General features: G+C 44.7%; 1 protein-coding gene across 1 annotated transcript; it reads right to left on the reverse strand.

Moving 5' to 3' along the window:
* Positions 1–1,046: 1,046 nt before the first annotated feature.
* PROKR1 (prokineticin receptor 1) lies at positions 1,047–10,481 on the reverse strand. The gene is made up of 3 exons (XM_054383743.1): positions 10,449–10,481; positions 6,058–6,584; positions 1,047–1,743 (listed from the first exon to the last, which is right to left on the reverse strand). The coding sequence occupies exons 1-3, from the start codon at positions 10,479–10,481 to the stop codon at positions 1,047–1,049; spliced, it is 1,257 nt and encodes a 418-aa protein (XP_054239718.1).
* Positions 10,482–11,806: the final 1,325 nt, after the last annotated feature.

Here is an 11,806-nt window from a genome sequence, read left to right on the forward strand (position 1 = left end):
ACTAACATGCTGCTGAAACACATGAAATTCCATCTGAACATAAGAAAACACTTTTTTATTTACTGTGAAGGCTGTTGAACACCGGCACAGGTGATGCAGGGGAGCTATCGAGTCTCCATCCTTGAAGTCAAAGCCCAACTGGACACAATGCTGGGCAGCTCATTCAAGCTGACCCTCCTTGAGCAGAGGGCTGGACTAGACAATCTGGAAATAATGTTCCCCACTTCAGTGGTTTTGTGATTGATTCTGTGAAGAGCCCAGCAACTCCAGAAGCTGGCCACAGAGTGCCTGGAGGTGAGAGAAGGAAACCGGTCCCTTCGACAGCTGTGACATTTCTAAATACATAATAAACAGAGTAACACTCTACATAAAACTACCAAGTGGAATGTTGATAAAATACTCTTCACCAAGGTGTCAGAGGAAGGGATTTGTGTTTTTCATTCAACTGTGATGCAGTATTTAGCCTGCTGGAGAGCGTGCCTTTCGTAAGAGCATGCTGTGCATTGGACAACAGAAAGCTGGTGGTCTTTAGAATTCGAGGAGCTTCTTTATGAGAGACAAAATGAGAGGATAAACAGTGATGTGAAGCCAAAACGGCTTTTTTTTTCCCCCCATCCCTCCTCTTGTGATCAGAAGGAAAAGGGCACCAAATAGCTTAAAGTTACAAATGGTAAGATCAGTGAGGTTAAGAGATTTCTCTTAAGAAGAAACAAAGAGGCGTCATTGCTAGAGTCAGCAATCAACTCTTCCAGTCATGGTAATATGTTTTAATGCATTCACAGACTGTTTTTTGTTCATCTTGCCTTCCAAATGACTCTAAAATGAGTGTCTGCATCCCAGATTTACTGAAGCACAGTGTCAATCTGAGTTATGGGATTATGCAGTAGTCCAGTGAAAAGAGTTATGGTGGAAATGCACAGTAGGCTGCTTTTCAAGGGCTGTCAGTAAGGGTGGGTATTCCCCGAGGCAAGGGAAAAGCTTCTCAGGTGGTGTTATTTCATCTTTATCCCCTCTCCAAAAGAGGTGAGATTAGAAGTGCAGAGAATTTATTTCAGTTTTATGCACTCTACCTCCTCTGTGACTGGCACTGCGTTTGTTCTCAGGTCTAAATCTGTGCTCGATTTGCTTCCATTGTATGTTGACCTCCACCTGAGCAACATGATCTTCTTGAAATACTTCATGGTATTATTTTTCACAGTTACAAAACACATGGTGTTGATCATGCTGTTACTCATGGCAATGCATTCGACAATGTAAAAAGCAGTAAGGTAATGCTTCTCCTTCACGAGGACGGTGGGGAAAAAGTCACGGACAATTGTGAAGCCATAGAAAGGTGCCCAGCAGAGGACGTAGGCAATCAGGATGCACATCAGTACCATCACAGTTTTCCTTCTGCATCGAAGCCTCTTTCTGATCTGATCAGTCTGAAATCCTGGCACGGCTTTGAACCAAAGCTCCCGAGAGATCCTGGCGTAACACAAGGTCATCGTGATCACAGGCGCAACGAATTCAATGCCAAAGATGAAGAGGAAGTATGATTTGTAGTACATCTGCTGGTCAACTAGCCAAATTTGACCACAGAAATTTTTCTTCTGGTTTTTTACCATAAACAGCACCGTTACGGTAGCAAAGTAGGCTGATGGGATTGCTACAAGTATGGAGATGATCCAGACCAAGGCGATCAGGAAGGTTGCTGTTTGGTAATTCATGCGTGGTTTCAGTGGGTGGACAATAGCCAGATACCTGCAACAGACAAATACATTCAACATGAAGAAGTCTGAAAACACTCGTCGTCACAACACACTGCAAAATGCAAGTGGACAGAATTAGGCAGAAGGAAATTGCTGTCATTTTCATGAGGGTGCCTGACAAATTTGTCTGTGAGGAGATGTAAGGAAGTTTTCTGAAGTAGCAACCCTGAGTCAAGTTCCTAAATCTAGGCAGAATCTCTGGAATAAGTGGCTCAAGGGCTTGTTAGGAAAGCTAGCACTTCTGCAAGTCTGAGCATATATAGGGTATCTGAGGATGGTTTTAAGATCTCAGTCTTAAACTCCCACCTATTACAGGATTACAGGATGTTAGGGGTTGGAAGGGACCTCTGGAGATCTTCGAGTCCAATTCCCCTGGCCAGAGCAGGATACTTCCCCCACCCCCTTTCACTACAACCTCCTTTCAGGTAGTTGTAGAGAGCAATAAAGTCTCCCCTCAATCTCCTCCACACTAAACAACCCCAGTTCCCTCAGCTGCTTCTCATAAGACCTATTCTCTAGACCCTTCACCAGCTTTATCACCCTTCATTGGACATGCTTCAGCACCTCAATGTCTTTCTTGTAGTGAGGGGCCCAAAACTGAGCACAGGATTCGAGGTGTGGCCTCATCAGTGCAAAGTACAGTGGCAGAATCACTTCACTACTCCTGCTGGCCACACTACTGCTGATCCAGGCTAGGATGCTGTTGTCTGCCTTGGCCACCTGAGCACACTGCTGGCTCATGTTCGGACAGCTGTTGACCAGCACCTTCAGGTCATTTTCAACTCGGCAGATTTCCAGCAACTCTGCCCCAAGCCTGTAGCACTGCACAGGTTTGTTGTGACCCAGGGGCAGGACCTGGCACTTGGCCTTGTTAAACCTCATACAACTGACCTCAGCCCACTGATCCAGCCTGTCCAGATCTCTTTGCAGAGCCTTCCTATCCTCAAGCAGATCAACATTCCCACCCAGTTTAGAGTCATCCGCAAACTTCCTGAGGGTGCACTCAATTCCCTTGTCCGGGTCATTGATATCAAAGAGAGCACAGAGCCCTGGGGAATACTACTAGTGACCAGCTGCCAGCTTCCTTGAACTCCATTCGCCACCACTCTTTGGGCCTGGGCATCCAGGCAGTTCTTAACTCAGCAAAGTGTCCACTCATCCAAGCACTAGCGTCCAAAAAGTTAGAAACATAGAAGAAGGGAAGTGTTTTCCCTAAGCAGAGAACAATTTAAATATGCTTTTTTTAACCCAAAATGTCAAACATACATAGGAGTTTCTATTCTTTCCCTGGTATTCCATGTAGTGCAAAGAGCTGAAGCTGATGCTAATGAGTGGTTACAGGTGAGCATATTTTCAAGCCACCAAGAGACTCTCTGCTTCAGGTGACTATTGTTAGGTAATCTTACATCTGCCAAACCATGAAACCTGAATTAGGCATTTTCACTTCTTGTGACTGTGAAGCTGCAAAGGTGCACTGCAGTGTTTCACAAAGAAGTGTGGAGGAATGGAAGCATATGATTTGCAAGCTCCAGCAATCACCCTGAGGTGAGTTAAAAAGGGGCTTGGACCAAATGGCATTGACTCTGAGGGAGTTTTTTGGTTGAAGACTGGAGAGGTTGGTGTTTTTTTTTTTAAAGACACTGTAGGTGTAAGAAGGGCTTACATTAGAGTACACTGTCCCAGAAAGATTAGGGTATTTCTGCTAAAAGAAGATTTTTATCAGAGATGCTCCAGCGCTCCCAGTACAATTGTGTTTAACACAAAGGAGTGCTTCAAACAGAGAAATTTCTCTTTCAGTCACTTTTCTGTCTGTATGCATTCTATACAGAAGTAGCATCCACAGGGTATATTAATCCTAAAATAGAATGGGAAGTCAGTGGTTCTTTTCATCAGCCAGAACTTGGAAGAAGATGAATTGTTCATCATTCTTAATAATGCAGGCTAGATGTGAAGGGACAGCAGAATTACTCAGCCTCATTGTGGAGCTGCTATGTGAGCATTTTTAGATTGGCTCCTGTGGAAACAAGGTTGTGGAATTAATGTATGTGTAGGCAATCATAAGTGAGCGTATCTGCTCAGCAGCATATTGGGCTGGATGGGGTAAATCTCTGCAAAAGAGCCAGGAAGGAGTTTTTGTGGTGGATTTTCTGAGACTGTTGGTGATTACCATTGGGCTGCTTTTGCAGACTGGTCCTGGAGCACATGAACTGAGTTCAAATGAAACTGCCCTAGAAGATGTGCTCCAAAACTGCATGTAAAACATGCCAAGTGCCCATGGGCACTTCCAAGAGATTCCACTAAAGCTAAATCCCCCCGAAACACTTACAGTCACATTGGGTTATTTTCTAGTGTAGACATGGCCTTAAATATGTGAAAATCCTATGTTTCATGTGAACAGACATCAAGGAAGGTGAAAAAGAGCTTAGGGAAATTCTGGGGGGCAGACACCCTCTCTACACAGGTGAGCCCTCTTAAATGATCTAGAGATGAGAAGACTTTTGTTAAGAGCCTGTTATTATTTTTAGACACTGAAGCTGACGATCCACGTGACATAACCAATATGGAATGGATATTTGTTAAATGAATGAGCTTTATCTCTGTTAATTAAAATCTCACCAAAACACAAGGGCAGTGAAACCAAACCAGGGTGTTCTTACAACAAACATCAGTGATTAATCTTTTCCAGGATTGTTTTTAAAGGACTCAGTGATCCAGATGACTTCATCAACCTGGGATGTACTGGCATGGCTTTCCAAGACAGTTGTTTAGAAGTTGGAGAAGCCAGTAGAAAACAATAATGCATCTGTGCTAATGTTTAGAAGCTTAACCCCAAGTTCTCAGCTGCTTACTCAAAGGTTATTTTGTTAGACACTTTTAAAGTGTTTGTTTAATAGGAGCCAATTGTTCTTTCCCCCACACAGGGCAAAATACCCATGAACTTCCCCAGACTCTTTCCACAGAGCTGATGTCAGTAACAACCTACCACAAGCTGTACAACCATCATCATCAAGATTAGCTACTCTTGAGCTGCCTCTGGGTCAGGCATGAAAAACTCTGCAACATTAAACTATAAATATAATAAATAATAATAAAATATAATAAATATAATAAATAAATAATAATAAAATAGCACACAGGAGAACCTGGAGAGAAAAAAAAAAAAGGGAAGGAGGTGTGGGAATCATGCAGAGTATAAATGCAGAGGGTATCCAGAAGCTCTATATTGTGTTTGTACGCAAAAGATGACTTCTTGTGATGACCTTTCTGGAAAGGTTTACTCTGCAGTTCCCTGGCTTTCTGTGACTCCGTCATGTCAGACTTCTGTCAGCATGAAGCTGTTCCTCAGTGCCTGGGGCTGTCAGAGTCTGTGGTGCATGAGGCTAAGAGAACAGGAGTCATAAAGAAAACAAACTCTGCTGTTAAAACTCCTGGCAGGAGAAGCAGGCATAGGACTACCCCAGGACTGTAGAATAAAGCAGGTAGTGTAGCAGATGGATCTTGTTGTGTTCTGCTTGACCTTGTCATGAAGGCCGTAGGCAAATCTGTGCTAAACTGGGCTGGTGTAGCATTTTATCATTTTCTGGACAATGCTTTAAGTATGGGTGCCATAACGACCTATGGGTCTTTCCTGGCTTGCCACTGTGCTGTCCTCAGAGAAGCAGGTAAACACAGAGGAGAATATGAGAGGAAAGTATTTTAATGGGAGAGTGCTGGATGCATTCACCAAGTGGATTGGAGCATCCAGCTTAAGACCTTATAAGGCACTATAAAACGGTTAACTTAATGATTGTTGGGTTTCTCAGTATGGCATAGCAGAGAAATAGGACTCTGTTTTGCGGGGTACATAGAAGGCTTATATTTTGCTCTCTTTCACACCAAAACAGAAGCTGGGAAAAATAACTTTAGAGGGAGAAACGAATATCCTGTAAGGCAGTAGCCCTGCTGGAAACTCACCTGTCAAATTCTGTATCACCAAATAGCTATTTAACTTGCTGAAGTGTGTTTACTTCACCACTTACAGCAAAGGTTAACCTCAGAAAAGCTGTGTAGACCAGTAGTGAAGGTTCCTTAAAGATGTATGGTGTGGATCAGGATCATATACTGCTGATGAACACCCTTGTCTCTGGGTATTTCTGTCTTTCTCTTCTTTCCTATATTTCACAAATCCTTTTGTACATTTGAATCAATCATACTTTTATAAGGTCAGATTATACACAACAGGTGAGCATGTTAAGTTCGAATTCTGGCCAGCCAGCCCTAGCAGCTGAGGCCTTATCTCCTTGTGCAGTAATAGCACCCCTCTTACCTGTCAACAGCTATAGCCAGGAGAGCATTGGTAGAAACATAGAGGGAGACAGTCCGTAGGTAGTTGACGGAGGCGCAGAGGACGTGGCCGTGCTCCCAGGACAGCTGCCTCACCACGTAGTAGTCCATCTCAAAGGGGCAGCAGACGATGGCCACAATGAAGTCTGAGATGGCCAGGTTGGCAATCAGCAGGTTAGTGAGGTTTCGCAGCTTCTTGTAGCGTGCAAGAGCAGCAATGAAGATGAAGTTGCCGATGCCACAGACCAGCATGATGCCAACCAGAGCCACCCCAATCACGACCTTGGCCGCAAAGAAGGTGCGGGTTTTGGTCACGTCATCTTCGCTGTCCAGCGGCAGGTCGTAGTCACTGTAATTGAAACCGAGCGGGAAGGAGAAGTTGCGAAAGGAGGTTAAATCGCCGCTGTGGAGATCGTAGATTGCAGCAAAGTTGAGGCTGATAGTAGCGTTCGGGTTAGGTTCAGCTTGCTCCATGGCCACACCTGTCTTCTTTTGACACGCGTGCCTTGCCTGGCCCTTGGTTTTTTGTTAGAATTAGTGAGGGTGGCAGAGCACAATCATGGCATGTGAGAGACCTCATCCAAATTTTCCTTCGGAGTAATGAGTCACCTTCTCTTTGTCCCAGTGAGATTACAGAGCAACAGTCTCATTTATCTCCTTCTGTGGGAGCAAAAAGAGGAAAAAATTTTCTGAGAGGAGATTTCAACAAAAATACTGTGCTTGAGGCAAAACAATAGCCACCTTGTTGCTGGCTATGCTCAGTAAGAAGAAATACCTGGTGAAAGGATGCCTCTTGCATCATGAAATCCCTTGAGCTGTGTAACATGCTGGTTGTTAAACCCAGAAGTTTGATATACCAACAATGCAATTTTGTTTTCAGTGGACAATGAAATGACAATACAGGAAAAGTGTAAAATCAGCTTAAACCTTCACCAGCCTTAAAGCCCATGGTGCTATTATCCCTGTGCAGGATATGAAAACTGAGATGCCACATCAATTCGCTGAAAAGTGCCTGATGGGCCTTTTGGACAAAGGTTTTGCTTTATGCTGCATGTCACAGTAAGTGAGAATGAAAAGAGAACTGATGTCCTGGCTTCTAAATACATTTCTTAATTAAGTAAGTGTTGCCAAGACCCAATGCTTCCTCTTGGCAGATATTAATTGAGTAGGGGGACTGAATTTTCAGCCAACATAATCCATTACTGCTTCTCTTAAACTAGTGGAGCTCTGCCAATTTACATCGATAAGGTTTTGTCCCACAAACCAGCTTCTGGGGCTTTGGTGTGAAGGCAAGTCTGGTGGTCTCAGAGAGACTGGCTTTTGAAGTGAAAGGGAAAAATCTTCCTTAACCAAGACAAAGCACCTAGAATTGTTGAAGATGGGGAGGAGCAGGCTCCCCTTGTTGTACTGCCTGTTTTACCAAAGGTTAAAAATGGGTTTATTTTCCACAATGAAGAAACAGATCTAATCTGTATCAAAATGTTGAGAGGACTGTCTTTTTGCATCTTGCCATGCTGGATCTGGGAATTCTCACCCCAGACTCCCAGTTGTCAGGACAGCTCCCCCCACCCCCTGCCCCAGAAGAGAATCAGGGGGGCACTAGTACTTTTTCTGCAGTGAGGCAGTAGGATGTCCAATGCTATTGAACAATGCCCATCACAGCTACAAAGGACAAACTCCATAGGGCAGCTGTTCACCCCTTCTTTCTCTGGAGCTACCCTCAGCCCGTGGTGTACCAACACTTAATAAATTTCTGAGAGAAACACTCTTGTACAACTTCTCTCTCCATGTTCCTTTTCAAACTGAGAGTTGCAAGATAAAAGAACAGCAAAAAGACAAAGCCTAAAAGTAAACAACAGTTCAAACAATTTCCTTCTTTACAAGACATGCCCACAGCTGCCTGGAAATGTGCACATTCGTTTAAGAGAAGTACTAAATAAATACTTGGCTGCAAAATCTGAATGCTGGTCAAAGCAAGGTGCAGTATCTGTTTCAGACAGGTTCCCTTCAAATTACCAAGGGAGCATTTTAAATTAGTACAGGAAACATAACCATCCACAAACTGATATAGCAGTACCAGCTAACCCTACCTGCAGTTGTTCTCATCTTCTTGGAGGTCTCCAGCACCCTGGGGATAGCCTCCAGGTTCTTCCCCTGGAAATGTGCTCCTGTGACTGGAGCAGAGAAAGGATCACTGAAAGCAGTCAGAGGACTTTGCTGAATGAATGATCATTTCTCTCCCTGCTGCTCAGGGGAGGATGGCTCCGCTGTCTCCGTGCATGCATCTAAAGCTTTTTCTCAGTGGGAGGCACCTTGAAGCTGTCCATGCATTTCTGATTTTAAAGAGGCAGTGCAACACAGAGACAATAGAGCACTGCCCTTCCTCGTGGTTGTTTTTTCCTGCTTTAAACTCCTTGAATGCATCAAATTCATCGAGCGGCTTTGTTACCAAATTTGAGCATGGAAGGTATAAAGTCCTGGTCTGAACTCGCTGAGTTTGTCTGTGCTGGACAGCAGCTACCTATACCTGATGTGAAACAGGAGAAAAATATACATCTCCTGGTGGAGAGGAGGAGGAAGAGGGAGGATAAAGGGCAGTGAACTACTTTCTTAGGGACCTTCCCTGTGAATCTTCCCTTGGCTATTGTCTCCAGGACTGCAGCTGTGGCAGCTCTTGCAGAAGGAAGGTCAGACTGTGAATAGCTGTGTGATTTATGGCTGACAGCTTTCCTTGCCCTCTTAGGCAAGCAAACTCATAGGCGAGGCACTCAGAGCAGAAAAGTGGCAGTGAATCCTTAAGGACTTGGTGTTCTTTGCTATTGCTGCTCTGAAGCACTCACACTCCAGGGAGCATTTCTCTTGCTTCCTAGTTCTCCAGAAGGAAGGAAAACACACGGCAGATCTTTTGTCCTTTTCTGCACCTTTTATTCAGATTAGTGGATGTTTTTCCAAGGTGCATAGTTGGGACACATAAAGTAGTCCCCAGCAGATGAGACCAGAGGAGGCTGTAAAAGGACGTGAAGAATGTAGAAGATGAGAAGAAAACCTAAGCCATGTGGCCTACAATGCACGCTCCCAAGACTCAGCCTTCCTGAGCTGGTGGGCACTTATCACTGGAAGGTAGAGAGAAGGAAAGAAACGTGTTCATGTGAAATATGTGTGGAATAAAAGAGCCACTAGTGTCCCCAGCAGACAGCATTAAGAATTCAAAACAAATATTAGCTTGGCTTTATTTTAAACAACAGGTTCAGAGGAAACGACCAGAGGGCTGGAGATTCTCCCCTAAGTGAACAGCCTGTGAGAGTTGGGGCTGTTCAGACTGGAGAAGAGAGGGCTCCAGAGAGACCTTAGAGTGGCCTTCCAGTACAAGAAAGCTGGGGAGGAACTTGTTGCAAGGGCTTGCAGTGATAGGATGAGAGGGGATGAATTTAAGCTTGTGGAGGGTAGGTTTAGACTGGTTATTAGGAAGAAGTTCTTTACAGTGAGGGTGGTGAGACACAGGAATAGGTTGCTCAGGGAGGTTGTGGATACCCCCTCCCTGGAGGTGTTCAAGGTCAGTAATCTGGTCTAGTGGAAGGTGTACCTGCCCATGGCAGGTGGGGGTTGTAACTAGATAATCTTTAAAGCTCCTTCCAACCCAATCCACTCTATGATTCTATGATAATACCTGAAAAACCGTGAAGGGATCTTTTAATATCCTGAAAGAACACAGCCATATCAACAATGAGGAAATCAGACAGACCCCCACTTGTGGAATTCTGTCACAAAGTATGTAACTGTAGTAAGAATATGGAGAGGCAACGTGAACCTTGGAAGTTGAGGCACAGGAAGTTCCATGTAAACATGAGGAAAGTGATTTGACTGTGGAGGTGATGGAACATTGGAACAGGCTGCCCAACAGGGTTGTGAAGTCTCCCTCTCTGGAGAGATTCAAAACCTACCTGAATGTGTCCCTGTGTGATCTGCTCGAGGTGATCCTGCTCTGGCAGGCAGGTTGGTCTGGATGATTTTTTGAGGTCCCATCCAACCCCCCTAGCATTCTGTGATTCTGAGAACTTGCAGTGTACATTGGAATCTAAAAGATCCTTAAATTGGGGCACTTAAACCTTAAATGTCCTTTAATAAAAGCTAGTACACTAACAGGAGCTCTTGCAAGCTTTACATTAATAATGTGCATGATCTCTTTAAGACTTGGTTCAGCTCTCTCATGTTATCTAGTGAGTTAATCAAGCAACAAGATATCCAAATACGTTTGTTCCTTTAGGCTAAAACCTCAGCTGCTGCAGAAGAGTCTCTTCCCATTGACTCAAGGCAAGTTGAAACTGGAGCCTTGATAACAACAGCCCCTCCAAGTCTGCACTTCATACTCGGTACGTAGCTTTTGTACAGCAGTTGTTCATCCCCCATGCTCCAAGTAATTGTGCTATCTGTGTCAAGCTGTTCCTCAGAAATACTCACAATATTGTGAACTGATGGGATTTGCATGTGCTGTGTGAGGCAGTGCTTTGTAGTTGTTGAATAGAAATTGCTGAATGAAACTAGTGGTCCTGACAGCTCCTTTTTACAGCTCCATGGACAGAACAGAAGTTAAAAGGTAGGTCTGGAGCCTAACTGTGCTGGCTGCCTGCCTTGCTAAAGCAAGGGCTGGGGTGATACTGGAAGGGCTCTAAATCTGTTGGATATATGCAGGAGGATTTCCCAGCTGTGGATGCTGTGTAACAAATCCCCAAATGTACCTTCAAAACTAGTGGTTTCTTGTGACATCTGGTGCGAATGTGCGGGAAGAGCAGCACCCTGGAGCAGCCAAGCTGCAGTACAGCCAGGGCAGCTGTGTCTGCACAGCCAGGATTTTTGTTGTCCCAGCATTGTCCAGCCCAAAGTTTTGCAGCCTACAGGCCTCCTCTTCCTGGGAATGGGGCACTGGGAGGTTTGCAGTGACTGAGATCCTTCCCCACAGCCCATATGTGACATCCATTTATCACACGATTGTGGTCTATTACATTACTCCGTGCAGCACTACAGGCCTTGGGGCAGAGTGCCTGGAGAGTTGCACAGCAGAGAAGGACTTGGGAGTGCTGGTTGACAGCTAGCTGAAGAGGAGACAGCAGTGTGCATCCTAGCCTGGATCAGGAATAGTGTGGCCAGCAGGAGTAAAGAATTTTTCGTGCCCCCTGCACTCTGGTGAGGCCACACCTTGTGTACTGTGTTCAGTGTAGGGCCCCTCACTACAGGACATTAGGGTGCTGGAGCATGTCCAGAGAAGAGCAATGAAGCTGGTGAAGGGTCTAGAGAACAGGTCTGGTGAGGAGTGATGAGGGAACTGGGGTTGTTTAGTTCAGAGAATAGAAGGATGAGGGGAGACTTCATTGCTGTCTACAGGTTGCTGAAAGGAGGTTAGAGCGAGGTGGGAGTTGGTGTTTTCTCCCTGTTATCATTTGATAGAATGAGAAGAAACGTCCTGAAATTGTGCCAGGGAAGGTTTAGGTTGGATATTAGGGAAAATTTCTTTACTGAAAGAGTGGTCAGGCATTGGAACAGGCTGCCCAGGAAGGTGGTGGAGTCATTGTACCTTAAGGTGTTCAAGAAGCATGTGGACAAGGCATTTTGAGATGTGGTTTAATGGTGGTCTTAGGATGAAGGTTGGAATCAGTGATCCTAAAGGTCTCTTCCAACCAGAATATTTCTATGATTCTGTGGCTGTATGACTGTATTTCAGTGTCCCCATTATTTTG

This window comes from Indicator indicator, chromosome 9, assembly GCF_027791375.1.
Source record: "Indicator indicator isolate 239-I01 chromosome 9, UM_Iind_1.1, whole genome shotgun sequence".
Lineage (NCBI taxonomy): Eukaryota > Metazoa > Chordata > Aves > Piciformes > Indicatoridae > Indicator > Indicator indicator.